Raw genomic sequence first — 14,446 nt, 5'->3', positions numbered from 1 at the left:
GGCAATCAGTGCCACAACTCAGGTCAGATGGGTAACAGAGATCTAATGCTGCTCCCTTCATCTTTGAGCATGGAAATCCAGAGAGGGGCTCACAGCACAGCATGACGCTGGCTTACTCGTTCACCTCCACGCTGTTCAGCTCGGGTGCCAGGTGTGTCGCACGCAGCCACCTCTGTGCCTGCACCCCGGCACAAACCACCTCCCGTCCAGCACATTCCCAAGACACGTGATATCAATATAAAATACCGGTATTGACATATCTCTGCAAGCCGCTGGGGCACCTCTCCTTTCTCACATGCTTGTGGCAGGGGCTCTGCTGCCTCTCGGCTCCAGAAAGGCCGCATCCCTGCTCTGAGTGCCAGCACCCCCCCAGCACAGCACTGGGATGCTGCTGGTCCCGCCTGCACATGCCGCTGGGCGCTCGCCAGCCTGTTATCACGGGAGGCCCCATCTTTACCCTCTTATCTAACTGCTGAACTTTTGCCTTCGAGGATCTCCCTCCTACCTATCCCCTTTCCTTCACGCTGGGTTTTTCACACAGGGAATGGGCAGTCGTGCTTTGCACTCGTGTCTCGGCAAATCAGAAACCAGTGGATGGGATCTCACTGGGCTTTTCTTGGTAAAAATCGACTTTCTCCAAGACGGGAACCACGTGCCCGCTCCCAGACAGGTGCATGCACAAGTCCCACCTCCACGGTCTCGTTCAGACACGCGTGCAGCGCAGCCGGCCACATGTCAGGGCAGGAGCAGCGGACTCAGCCTCTTATTTATCACCACTCTGGCTGCACTTGCACAAAAGCACTCGAGCTTAGCCTCACTCACCAGAGAGCCCGGGATGTATCTCAGCATCAAGTATTTACCCAGCTTCTCAGGCAGGTTTCTCAGCTATGCTGGTGCCCACCCCTCTTTTCAGTCAGTTCAGGTATGTGTACACAATCGGCAACCACCCACCGACTAGTGCAGACAGATCTTTTGCCCGTCTGCACATCAGCAAAGCAGACCTCTGCTCCCAGCCCTGGGGGACAGCCGCGGTGTGGCAGCACCGACACCCCTCGGACGCTTCTCCAAGGCACAGCCACATCCCCGTTCCCCCCCAGGTCGCTCCCTGGGGTGTCCCCAGGAGCCAATGGGCCAGGTGCACTGTCCCCACGGCATCTCCCTACAGCACCTACTCCCTGGGTTTGTATCAGCCAGAGAATCTAGAAATACAGCAGGGATCGGGAGCAAGTGTTCCCACCTGCAAGAAGCAGAGAAGCAGATGTGCTAGGTGCTGCAACTGCAGCTACAGCTACATGGATATTAAATTGGGCACCGAATTATTTGGTCTCCAAAAGGAGTTCTCGCCCTGGCCACACCAACAATGGGAAGGGCAGTTGTGCCCAAGAAATAAATCTCGTCAAAAATTAACCCAGGAAATGGAACCAGAGGGAGGCAGCATCAGGGGTTTGTGTCAGAGCAGAGGACTGACCCAAAACCAAGGTCTCTGCTCTCCCCCCCAATCCAATTTTTCAAACATTTGGTTTCAGCCCGGTCTCAGGACAGCGTTTACAGCACGGGTTTGAACAGGTCATCTGGATCAGTTCTGTGACAGCTCCCAGGTTTTCCTCATGGGCTTCCCACCTGGGGAGAGGCGCACGTGTGTGCCTTGCAGGTCCCACATTTGAACAGCAGGACCTGCTGCTCCAGGTTGCCCCAGCGCAGCCAAAAGCACGTGGGATCACTGGGACCATGGCACAGCTCCTGCGGTCACATCACAGCCTGGGCACATCCCTACCCTGGGGCACTGGGTCATAGCAACTTCCCTGGCACAGCCCATAGTCGTGGAGAGGTGGGCAAAGCCTTTCTTGACTGAGACCGGGAAGCAGAAGAAGCGACAGCACCAGATAAATTGAAGCACAGGCTGAGTGCTGTGTTAATTGGCATCTCCCTGCACCGCCTCTGGGCCTGGGGGAGGCAGCAGAAGTGCTCAGCAGCAGGTCACGACCAAGTCACCCCTGGGCCACGCGGGTGAAAAAGAGGACCGTATTTTAACACTACCATATTCCACCGCATACATAAAACACAACATGCAGTGTATTATGCACATGTATGCAATGCAATAAATACGTAATGTATATTATGTACATTACAACACGTTATTAAATTAAACACAAACAAGCAGGTCCCACCTCCAGCTTGCTCAAAGGACGGGCACAGGAGCGTGCAGCTGTGCATAGATGCAGCTCTCCCCAGCCCCTCGGCCACGGTGCGCCCCAGGTATGCCTCCAGGAGAGGATACAGCCCTCCTGCACCAGCCTCCTGTGGCTCAACGCTGGGCTTGGAGCAGCGACAGCCCTGCAGAGGAGTGGGAGGATGCTCAGCAACCCTACGGGGTGCAGCAGCGGCAAGTCCCCTCGCCCGCTCCAGACTCCGCCGCTGCCCATCCTGCAGAGCCCGCACGGGTCCAACCCCCTGTGGGCCCAGCTGCCGGGGCCTCTGTGCAGCTCCCAGGCTAGCTGTGCCCTCGTAGATATTAGGACCATCTCATTTCTCCTTTCACATTTTTTGGTACACGGCTGGCTTTCCTCCAGCCCTCGGGAAACCTGCCAGCACTGCAAGGTTTATGAAAAGTTAACTCCAAAGGGGTGAAGAGTGCCTTCGTTTTTTTTTCTCTTGCATGTGAGTTAGCCAGGCTGTTGATTTTGAAATACATGACTCCCATCCTTAGCTCCCCCCCCCAAATACCTTGGAAGTATCACTACTCCAGATATGCCACACCATGCAAGCAGCATATGTGAGCAGGAATACAAAGAGAAGCCGTTAGTGATAGCAGTACTGTTACCAACTGGTGTGGGATCCAGACCCTTCCAGGACTCCTTTGTTCTTGACTTTCTTTAAAAACACACACACACACAAAAAACTTTCCTTTTATAAGCCTGAACTTTCTCAGCCACAGATATGTTACCTTGCAATTGCCTTAACAACTGTATGCAATTCTTAACCTCTGCTTTATGTACATTGTCATCCACCTCCCTGTTTTCCATATTGATTTATGTTTTACGTTCTTTTCACATTTCCTTTTAACAGAGCCTTCTTTAACCAAACAGCCTTTCCTCCTGAGCCTGAGACATGCATTCTGCTGGCCAGTGAGTAATCAACTTCCAATTTTCATGCACACTCCTGTTTATATTTCCTTCCCTATCGGCTTTGTTTCTAATTAAGGTTTGTTAAATGCAAGTGAATATATAGTGTACAGAGAAATATAGAGCATGTAGATAAATAAACACCACACACACACATACCCTGACTAAGACTGTATTCTCAGTGCACTTTCAACCACGGATCCCAAAGCACTTTGTCATGTTCATTAACAAAACCTTGCAGCTCCCTTGGGAGAGACGCTTGTATTATTTTACGCCTTGTAATTAGGAAAACTGAGGCACAGAGGAGACAAGTGAAATTACCGGCATTACAGAAAAGCTCTGTAGCAGAGCTGAAAACAGGACTCAGGAGGCAGGTTCCCTGGGCAAATAACCAGAACTCATTTTTCCCTGAATGTGCCCTACTCCCCCCATTTTGGCCCTGGACACAGTGGGGAATGTGCCAGAGCCAGTGACAGCAATGCAGGGGGCATCGCCACTGCGGAGGTGCCCAGCAGGGTCTAGCCACCATCTCCTTGGCCATCGGGCACCGTCGGGTCAGTCTGCCTGCACCAACAGGGCCCAGAGCACCAGGAAATGCAGATGGACACCGCGTCCATGCATGGCAAGGAACACTGGGATGAGCCACTGCCTGAAACAGCAGCTCCCAGAGGGAAGGAAGGAGCAGAGGTGCACCAAGGGGGCTGCATCCCATCTTTTGCCTCACTAGCTCTTCAGAAGGCTTTGCAAGGAGAAAAAGGCCAGGACACGGTAGCTGGTTGCCCACACCAGTGCTGTAAGCAACCACAACCCCAGGATACACACATCGTGGCCAAAGGCAACAGCAAGGGCACAGAGGGGAACCCCCCAAACCTTAGACAAGGCATTCAGCCCCAGATGGGGATGGCTGCTGGAGCCCAGCACAAAAGCAGCCCTCTCCCCAGAGCATCCCCACCTCTGCGGGAACACATCTCACAGCGATCATCTCCAGGGTGGGCGCAACCTCCCACCAGCACTCACCGTCCCCTTGCCCCTAGATGCTTACTCCCCATCCCTCGGAACAAGCATTCGTGCACCCAGCTCCCACCACGGAGGTGGGAAGGCCACCCGTGCTCCTCACGTCTTCAAGCAAGCGCACAGCAGCCCCAGGGCCAGGAACAAGCCCCGCACCGCCCGGCATCACCCCGACGTGTCACCCCATCCCTGCACGGGCACCTCCCTCCCTCCCCATCCATAGTCAGCGGCACCACCTCGGCGTGGCCGATCCCTCCCGGGCCCGGCTGGCTGAGCACGAACGCCGTTGTAAGTGGCAGTGCTGCCGGCTGATCGGGCCACGCATCCCATGTGGACACATATGCTCCCACAAACATGCTCATCACCCCCCCCCCCCCCCATAATTAAAACCATACAAGGCTCATTTGAATAGCATAGCTGGCTAGCGCTCTCCGATGCAACGTAAATAGTCCTATTTATGCCAAGCTCCCATATTGTAAATATCACGACGTATAGCTGGCCAACCCATGAGTCATCTCCCAAAACTCCAACTTAATAAATGGTGCCTCATCCCCGTTCCAGACAAACACCGTCCGCACGGCTCCCACCGCCTGGCGCCTCCACGCCCAAGGCCAGCAGCGAGCACCCAGCGAACCTCGGGGGTCCTCCGCAGCCCCCTCGCTGGCTTCGACGCAGCCCTCCCACGCAGGGCAGCCACGCGCCGGGCCTGGCCAGCCTTTGGCCCGACACCTCGCGCTCACCCCCGGCCTGGCGCCGTGCTTCCCGGGGTGCAGCGGAGGCGCAGCCGAGATGCGCTCGGGCACAGGACCCCCCAGACCCCCCCCCCCCCCGCCCCCCCGGGGAGATGGGGGCTCCTGCCCGGCGCCTTCCCCGCGCACCCACCCCGCGCTAGGTCCGCACCTGCCGCCTGCCTCTGCTTTGTCTCAGCACCGGGGAGGGGGGGAAGTCGGTGGGGAGCCCGGCTCCTCCCGGGGAGGCCGGGAAAGCCGTGCCGCCTGCGGGGAGCCTGCGGGGAGCCGGCCCCCGGCTCCAGGATGCCGGCGAGGCCTGGCTGTGCGCGCCCCGGAGCCGCTCCCAAGCACCGGCAGCGGGCACGGTGCGGCGGAGCGGGCAGCCGGGCATCCCTGGGAGGGAGGCTCCGCGGTGCCCAGCGAGCACCCGGGGAGGTGCCGGCGAGGGATGCCCACCTTGGCAAAAAGGGATGGCGGAGAAAAGGGCAGGAGAAAGCCACGCAGCCATCGGGAGGGTCCGGGCGCTCTCCCCCTTCCCCCCCCCCCACACCGAAGCTCCGCACCGGGCTCCGGCTGCGGCACCTCCACCTGGGGCAGCACTTCCCCGAAACTTCGCCTCCCCTCCGGCGGCACGGAAGGGGTGCGGCGGGAGGGGGGGGGGAGGGAAGTGCCACCTCCCGAAAAAAAAAAAATAATAATAAATAAATAGAAAAAAAAAAAATGAATAAAAGAGACAAAATAAAGGCGGCGAGGGGAGCTCGCGATAACCCAGAGGGGTCCCCCCCCCACCCCCCTTACCTTCCACGGCGGCGAGCAGGGGCAGCAAGGCGAGGGGCAGGCAGCAGAGCCACAGCGGCCCCATGGTGCGCGCCGGGCCGGGCATCAGAGGCGGCGCGGCCGGCGCTCCATGGAAGCGGCGGCTGCGAGCAGCGGCGGCGGCGGCGGAGCTCAGAGCAGAGCCGAGCCCCTCGCTGGGGCCGCCGCCGGCGCGGGCACGGCCGCGGGCACGGAGCTCACCGCCGGCCCCGCCGCCGCGGCCGGGCCGAGCCACCGCCGCCGCTCGCGGGGGAGAGGCCCCGCGCCGCCCGCCCCGCCCCGCCCCGCCCCGGGGCGCCGCGCTGCCGGCGGGGGCGGCGGGCGGCGGGGAGCGGGGGGGGGCGGCGGCCGAGCTGGGGGCGGCGGGGAGCGGCGGAGCGGCGGGGCCGGGCGGCGGGGGGCGAGGCGGGCGGCGGCTCCCCCTTCCCGCCGATGGTTCGGCCCGGAGCTGTCGATCATGCAGAGAAAGCCGTGATTTCAGCCCAAATCTTCCTCGCGGGTTTGACCGAGCGCTGAGGAAGCAGGGGAGGCGGGGGGGGGGGGGGGGGGGGGTGGAAGGGAGGGAGCTCCCCGGGGGTCCCCGGGGGGATGCGCTCTCCTCCGCTCTGCCCGCAGCACGGGGCTCCGCAGAGCTGCTGCCGGGATCGGCATCCCCGCGGCCCCCGCCCCGAGCCCCCCGCGGGGCCGGGGCCGGGCCCCTGCACCCCCGGGCAGCGAAAGGAGCACGTCTGGAGGGACGGGAAACGGAGCCGGCCAAAAAAACAGTGGCTTGTTACCGGCAGGCTCAGGGTGGCTTTGATCCAGAGACCCTCTGGGGTCAGCGACCCCGGTGGGACGTGAGCAGGGATTCCCCCGTTTCGAGTTTGGGGGAGTTGAGAGCTGGTCACGAGCCCTCGAGCCCTCGTAGCGGGTTGGGGCAAGTGAGACTTTCCTTAAAGGTGCGAGCTGAGGCCCAGCTCCACGTCTCCGTCACGACACGCGACATCCCCAACTTCCCCATGCGCCTGGAAGCCAAATCTGCCCACGGGGGACCTCGTGAGCCAAAGCCACCCGATTCACCAAAATGTCTAAGCTTGAACCTCGTGAATTCCCTGCCTTGATCGGTTCCAGGTAACTCATTTCCTGCCAACTGCAGCTGTGTTTGGAAAAGGTCAAGGCTCTCTGATGGTGTCGGCCAAAGGCATGTGCCTGAGCCAAAATGACCTTCCCTAACTCAGTGTGGCCAACTCTGATCCCCTTTGGGATCTCCTGCAGCTGGAGGTTGATCAGATGGGTTGGCACCAAGGTCAATGCCGCGGCCTTCTGATATTTCTGTGGGCCAGCTCCATCGTGTTGTTTTCAGGGACTTGTCCGGGTTTGCTCACGTGTTTTTTGCTCCCAGGCTCTGTAGTGCACCCCTCGCCCCCCATGGCTCTGGAGCACCCAACATTTCCCATCAGGTAGGAAATGGTCTGTTTATTTCCAAACTCTTCAGACCATAACCTCAACCCCTCCTGGTCCCAGGGCTGGTGTGCAGTGCGATGCCCCAGACAGGTGTGTCCCTGAGAATCCAACACAGATCTCCAGAGTTGATCCCACAAACGTGGAGTCCAAGACCCTCAGGATTTTCTTACAGCTCTCCAGGCCTGCGCCGTCAGGGGCAGAGGGGATTTTGTCCCAGAGGAGCCTTCTCTCTTCTGGAGGCCTTCTGTCTTCTTCAGCTCCTTCTTTGAGCATCCCCTTAGACTGTTGCTCCTGGAGACTGGATTTTGGACCAAACAGATTTATTGTCTGACCGCTGCAGAGACTTTGAAGCTCACATGTACTCTTTGGAGTCTCTTTTGTCCCCTGAAAATGCTCTTCAGAGTCATTCATGAACTGTTGAGCTCTGGTCCCATCTCATTTCTTCTCTCTGCTCCCAGGAAGGGCCTTCAATGACTGTCATATCCCTGTGGCATTCATGGAATGGCCTCTCAAGGTCTCTCGGGAGTTTGTTGTCTGCACAAGGGGTGCCACCAGCCTCCACCCTCCATCCTGCAACCCACGAGCAAGCCAGCAGCTCTGAGTGGACTAGCAAATGCCATGAAATGCCACCCCATGGCGACGGATGCCAGACCTCCTCCAATGTCCCTTCCTCTCATTCCACCCCAAGTCCTTTTTAGCGGCCTCCATAAACGCTGGTCACGGAGCAGAGAGCACTGGCATGCCCGCTGCTGTCCTCAGCAGCCGTGCCGTGAGCTGTGCCCTCCTTGCTGCCCACGTGGAGCTGACCGCCACCTGCCAGCTGTTCCCACCTTGGGACCGAGGTTTATTGGTTATACCGGTGGTGGCTGCACCCGTCTAATGCCCGTGCAGCACTGCCCAGGGACGCTTAAACCCTGCTGCAAGGAGCGCTAGGTGAAGCCTGGTCTGGGAAAGCAGCAGCACTGGGGTAACAGAAATGGGACAGCTTCGACTGCACGTTGGTTCCCAGGCAGAGCCATAAGAGATGGCATCTAGAGGACATTAAAACGGGTTTGATGGTGACTCATTACAGCTCCTGGTGCAGGAAGAACAGGTTGTATTTGCACATGAAGCCCTTGGCTCATCACACCTGGAGGAAGTGGCTTCGTGTCTCTCCCTGCGAGGTTAAAGAGGTGCAGCAGCAGGCGACCGACAGGAGCTGAGGGAAGTGATGGGGCAGGCGAAGCCCTCTCCGTCCTGCTGGGTAGGGCGATTGCAGGTCCTGCGGGCTCTTCAGAGCACTGTGCAGGGCCTCATGGCTGCAGTGACTGATGTGCCTCGCTATGGGAGGGTAGGATCCACCTCTGCTCTGCCAGCTTGCTGGGAGCAAACCTGCTCCTTGCTCCTGCGAGTGAAGCAGTGTCTGTGCAATGGGTGGTGCGGAGCTGTCATGCATGGGCTCTAGGCTCAGTGGGGCCGTGCCAGGGCCAGAGGCGACACCTTCCAAGGAGTCCTGGCCACCACGAGGACCCAGGAGAAGCTTCCTCTCAAATTCCAGGGAAACCTTTTCCCCCAGAACTACTTAATCACGCTCAGTCCCCCAAAAGAGGGAGAGAAATGTTCGTTAGGATGGGGAATGAGTCCCCTGGTGGCACTTGGAGCACTAAATCCGCCTGTAAGGACCCACCGAGCGCAGGCAGGCAGCTGGTCGGGGCCCGTGGCAAGGCGCCCTGTGGGAAATCAGCACCCTTGCTCATGTCCCTGCATGCGAAAGGAAAGCTTTCCAGCTCCCGGCTGAGTCCCTCGGGCTCTGCGGAGCCTTGAGCTTCCAGGGGCAGGTTGGGAGGAGGAAAACACTAGCATATTTTTACAGAAATTGGAGTCTCCCTGCAGCAGCAAATCCCATAAAAGCAAAACCCAAGTGAAAAGCAGCTTCAGCTGTTCTGGCTCTGGCTGTGACGGGCTTGGCCCCAGGCCAGTAAGTTAATTCTGCCTATTAACTAATAGTGTAGTATTGTCGGCAAAGACTCATTGCTAAACTTATGTTTTTAAGATATCACTTATCATTTAAACACTTAACTCTTGATCCCCGAACATGTACAGGCACCATGTAGCCCTGCAGCCATGCTGCAGATAACCCAAGTCACTGCTGGTTGGGGAGGCTGGGCAGTGTTTAACCCTTTTTCCCCTAATACTATGTCTGAATGATAAATTGTCTTGGGCAGCACTATCCAAAGGAGAGCAGGCCCTCCTGCTCAGGGGCCACTTATTATCACCTACTTAATGTTCCCCAGCTCAGCAGGGATGCAGGAACTGTTCCCAATAGCATTTTTTCCTAGCCTCAGTCAAGGGTGTGTGACCAGCAAGAGACCCCACAGATGGACGTGGCTGTAGCCTGCCACAAGATCCCGAGCAGAGCCCCCCTCTGTCCTTCTCTGCCTTTTCTCCTCACCCCAGTGCCCTGCAGGCTGCTGGAGAACCACGCCGGGTCCCTGGGGAGGAGGTCGGGGAGCAGCAGGGATGCTCCAGCCTTCCAGGGCTACCCAGCACCTCTGGGAGGAAGATCCCCACTTCCTGATCCATATGGGAAAGGGACATTATTCAGGGTGCTCAGACTCCCTTCCCTCTCCATCCTTCTCCCAGAGCAGGCCACATTTTCCCCCAGATTTAGTGGGCTACAGCCACCAAGCCAAAGGAGGCGGCCGGGCTGCAAAGCGCCGCCACCCCCGCCCCGCTGGGGCTGCAGGGAGGGAGGTTTCCCTGTGCAGAGCTGAATCAAGATAAGGCTTCTTGCATCCCCTTACGCTTTGTGCAGATAGATACCTGGCCCTGGGTGGCTCGTGCTGAAATGTGACACTCGGAGCCTGCCTTGCTCGACCCGTTCAGCTTGTTACAGGGTCCTGCCGGGGGGAGCTAACGGAGGGAGCAGCAGCTCCCTCTCCCCTTCAGCTCTTTCCTCCAGCATTTCTGAGCTCCTCCGCTGTTAAATGAAAGATTCGCGCGTGCTGTGCACTTTGATGCTACCTGGAGCCAGAAGTGGGGCTGAGACAGAGAAGCAGAAAGGAGGAAGGCAAGTGGATGGCACGGGTCATGCAAACATCGCCCTGTGCCAGGACCCCCAGGAATGCTGCAGAGCCCTAGAAAAGCTTCAGGCAAGGATTTTATCTCTTCAGGGAGACAAGTGTGGCTGCAGAGAGGAGCGAGGAGTGAAAGGTAGCTTTATTTTTGTTGCCGTCGCAATATCTGAAGTCTTAGATTTTTAGAGCCTTCAGCTAAATTAGGAAGCAAAAGTCAACTGGTAGATTGCACTAAAGATTTGAAGAGCATTGCACTCCTAAAATGAATGTAACTTTTGAATGGTATCCATGGGAACAAATTAAAGAGAAGAGGCACTTTTGAAGCATTTAAAACAGATTTAGAAATCTAGAATTGGGCAGAAGATTTGGATATTTTGTTCAACAGCTAATTTGACACCAAATTATGACAGTCAGAGACAAACACAGGCAGGTAAAGCTCAGGTTAGATATTGCAGAAATGATCTGATTGTGGTTGCGTGTTGACTGGTTGTAGAGTTAAAAGAAACTTTTGGAAAAATAAAGCTCCTTTAGGGCTGCAAATACGTCAAGCCTTCTTGGAAAAGTGGGCATCATAAATGAGTAGGATTTTACAGAGATAGAAAGAAAAAAAAGTAGATAAAAAGAAGGCCAATTTAAATAAAAGCATAGAATTAACAAGGAACCCCTAATTTCCCAGAATGTAGAGAAATTCAGTGATCAAGATTATAAGTTATTACTTTAAGTTTTAAAAATATATAAATAAAAAAGGGATTGAGATATACAGCAAAGAATGGGTGGAGCAATCACCAGAATATAATGTTATGTATGTAAATCTAATCCAGAAGATTTTACAACCATGAGTCATGATTGGCAGAAGGTAGTTTTTGTATTCTGGAAAATATTTTCTTTTCAGCCCTTGATTATTTTACAGTTAGCCAGAAATAGCTATGTTAGTGAACAAAACTGCCCAGTAGTTAATCTCTGATAAAAAAAGCTGGCAGGCATTGCATATTGATGGAGGAAATGACCTAAAAGGATGCACCATTTAATTGCTGTAATTTTTAGAGATTTGTAAAAGTAAAGGAGGTAACCCATGCTATTCTGTGGCAGGGCAACCACAATCCAGAATTCTTCTGGAAAATAGTTTTAGAGTTGTTTGAAGGAAACTAGAAAAGCTGGAAAGTCAAACTCGGGTCTCTGTTTAATACTATAAAATTACAGGGTGGCATCCTTGAAATTGAAAATGCTGAAATGGCATTTAATAGGAAACTGGGGAGAAAACTACCTGTTTTTTGTCATTGTTGGTGTTAAAAGTAGGAGTTTTGCAAATGCTTATGAACACTATGAAAAAAATGCAGTATTATGTGTTATGCTCAAGGCTCTCATGAGCAAAATTCTTCGGTGCCCTGAGACATCATAGGTTGACGAAAAAGCACATATAGGATCAAAGACACTGGCATGTTGTGAAATGGCTCTTTTCTCCTAAGAGGTGATTACTATAAAAGCACAGACCTGAAGGAGGCAGCCACATCTTTCACAGCAGGAAGATGGAAAAGAAACGGGTTGCCTGGATCTTTCCAAAGAGGAGCAAGCTAACGGTGAGGCAGCAGCATGGAACAAGCGGTGTGGTGTGCAGACAAAAGCCCTCCAAGGTCTGCAGACAAAAGGTCAGGCGCGAGGAGGAGCAGCGCCGCATGTTGTATAACAGGCATTTCACATTTTCTCTTTGGCTGCAGGAATATATCCACTCCATAAGGTTTTGGCTGAAATGTGACAGAGCTGGAGCAAGTCCTGCAAGAGAGAGAGCTGCTGGGTGCCCTTGTTCCCTGGCAAATTTATGTGCATGCTTTTCATTCTAACACTTAACTTGCTTACTCTTTTTTTTTTTTTTTTTTCTTGTAAGACTCATCAGAGGAATAAGCTCTAGTGATGAGTTAATCCACTCCTACTCAGGGACAGCTCTGGCCCTGGGAGACGAAGGTGAGGAGAAGCACACAGCACAGGAGTGCAGCACAATGTTCGTGTTGGGCCAGCACCGTGGAGGTGGCAGGGAGGCAGAGCATGTCCTCAGGGAAAGAGAGGCAGGGGCTGACATTGAAAATGCAGGGATGAGGGGGTCCGTTCAGGGCAGAGGGAGAGGAGGCATCCCTGCAGACTCAAGAAGTGTTGGCCACGGCACAGGAGCAGATACCTGCTCTGCGTTTGTCCGCCAACAGGAGATGGATCTGGCAAGGAGCAAGAGGAAACACTGCCCAATTAGCAAAGACGGATGGAGCACGGCTGCCCCTGGAACAGCCCATCCATCTGCTCTTTGGGTTGCTGCCCTGGCGACATGAGGGATCCACCAGCAAAACAGCACTCGGGGGACTCCCCTCCCCTTGACACGCTGCCACGGCTCCACTGGGACGGAGCAGAGCTGGTAGAGAGGCTGCTGCACAGGTCCCTGCCACACACCCGGTGGCCTGCGATGCTCAGGAGGGTCATGGCACGCTCCCCATCCTCTCACTGAGCCCTTCAACGTTGCTGACGGAGGAGGCACATCGCTTTTTTCCGCGCTGGGCCTGGAACTTACAGCTGCTGAGACCCCCTTGGCCAGCTGGCATCAGCATCCTGGCTGGTCTCTGAGAAACTTCTGCTCCTTGAATGTGCCCTCAGGGGACTGCTATGAGCACACGGGGATGCTGGCCCCTGCTTCACCCAAGAAAAATGTGAGGAACAGGTGTCTTGAGGGATGCTGTGGTGGCTAGCATAATGCCAGCCTTTGTGAGAAGTCCCGGGAAGGCACAAGGAACTAGAGAACTGCAGCCTGAAGCTTGTACAAGACAGAGGTTGTAATAATGGACAGAGGTAAAGACACTTGGTTAAGTGATAACTGCTAGGGAAGATACAATAGGGCTTCTGCAAAGGGGAGTCCTGCTTCACAACCCCTTGGAGTGGTTCACAGAGGCCAAGCACACGCAGGTCGGTGTGCATGTCAGCTGCTGGAGTTTCCAAAGTCTCTCCATTAAGTCTCTTGCCAAAAGTATTTTTAAGGAAAATAAGCAACCAGGCAGTACGATGAAAGCCCCTTGTCTTTTTAACTGGTTCAGAGAGAGCAGCAGGGATTTGGAGCAAGCAGTGGGGGATGCAAGTGGAGAAGTCCTGCAGGGTCTGGACTGGGACCCATACTTTTGAACAGTCCCAAAGTGACAGGAACAGGGACAAACAGGGAGGTGACAAAGGATAAACAATGCACATAGGGAAAACAATGACAACCTCACACGCACGACAACAAGCTGGCTGCTCTCTGTCTTTTCTTGTAAGCAAGCCAAGGTTGTCAAATGAAACCTGTATGAGGTTCAGGGTCAGATTAGAAAGGACTGGTGTTCAGAGGGAGGTAACTCTTCACCTGGGTGGAAGATGAACTGTGGAACTCCTTTGCAGAGGATGCTGTGGACACAAGAAACTCATGGGGATTCAAGTGGAGACGGGGCAAGTTCTTGCAACAAGGATCCAGGTATATATAACACACTGGGAAATCCATGGAAATGAAGAGTTGGGAAGTCTTCAATACAGATCTCTCAGGGTTCATGTAGCCCCAGATTGTCTCCTTTCTGTGATTAAAACCCTTCCTGGGCCCATGGGAGATGCTGTGGATGCAGCAGGTTTGCACCACGGACTACCCCGACCTCCAGGCTGAGCAGCTGCAGATGCTCCCTAGCACCAGTGTGGCACCAGCGGGTGGATGGGGACTTCCAGCATGCCCCCACTGCCTGGCTGCTAGCCCCGTTTGCTCCGAGCTCAGCTCATGAGACAAAGGCTGCTGTATCCCATTACTCATCTCCAGGCTGCTATCAGATAGGTCTTTAATTTGATTTTAATTAAAACGACTCTTTGCTTTTTTGCTTTCTTGAGATACTTTGCATTTTGTCTGGAGAGCTGTGGGTACCAAGAGCCAGAGCTGCTGCACAGGTGCTGGGCTGTGGGCTTCAAGAGGTCAGCGAGTGCAGGGTGCTGGAGCAAAGGAGCAGAAGCAGGGGTGGGTGGCTGCTCCATCCCCTGGAGGCAGAGCAACCGCAGAGTCCTCCAAACTTGGGGCAGGACGGCAGGGGTGTGTTGGGCTGGCTCTGTGCTAAATACATTACTCAGCAGGCATGTTAGAGAGGAAATAAATCAGCTCCTGATTTACCTGGGAGGACAGATACTTCTTTTCAGCTGTTTTTTAATTTGGAGTCTATTTCCAGGACTGTCTGTTCAGATGTCACCGAGGTAAGTGATCTGTGTTGCTCTTTGGTCAAACGGGATTTTC

General features: G+C 55.1%; 1 protein-coding gene across 2 annotated transcripts in view; it reads right to left on the bottom strand.

Annotated features, from left to right (window-relative positions):
* The window catches only part of EPHB2 (EPH receptor B2), a 130,847-nt gene extending 124,909 nt beyond the window's left edge, over positions 1-5,938 (bottom strand). Inside the window, exon 1 of one of the 2 annotated variants that reach the window (XM_040533402.1) lies at positions 5,663-5,938. In XM_040533402.1, the coding sequence (XP_040389336.1) occupies positions 5,663-5,747 (85 nt within the window). In that variant the 5' untranslated portion in view covers positions 5,748-5,938. The remainder of the gene's footprint in view (positions 1-5,662) is intronic. The other variant, XM_040533403.1, reaches the window with a different exon arrangement.
* Positions 5,939-14,446: the final 8,508 nt, after the last annotated feature.

Source organism: Cygnus olor, chromosome 21 (genome assembly GCF_009769625.2).
Source record: "Cygnus olor isolate bCygOlo1 chromosome 21, bCygOlo1.pri.v2, whole genome shotgun sequence".
NCBI lineage: Eukaryota > Metazoa > Chordata > Aves > Anseriformes > Anatidae > Cygnus > Cygnus olor.
This window is presented reverse-complemented; position numbering and strand designations above follow the sequence as displayed.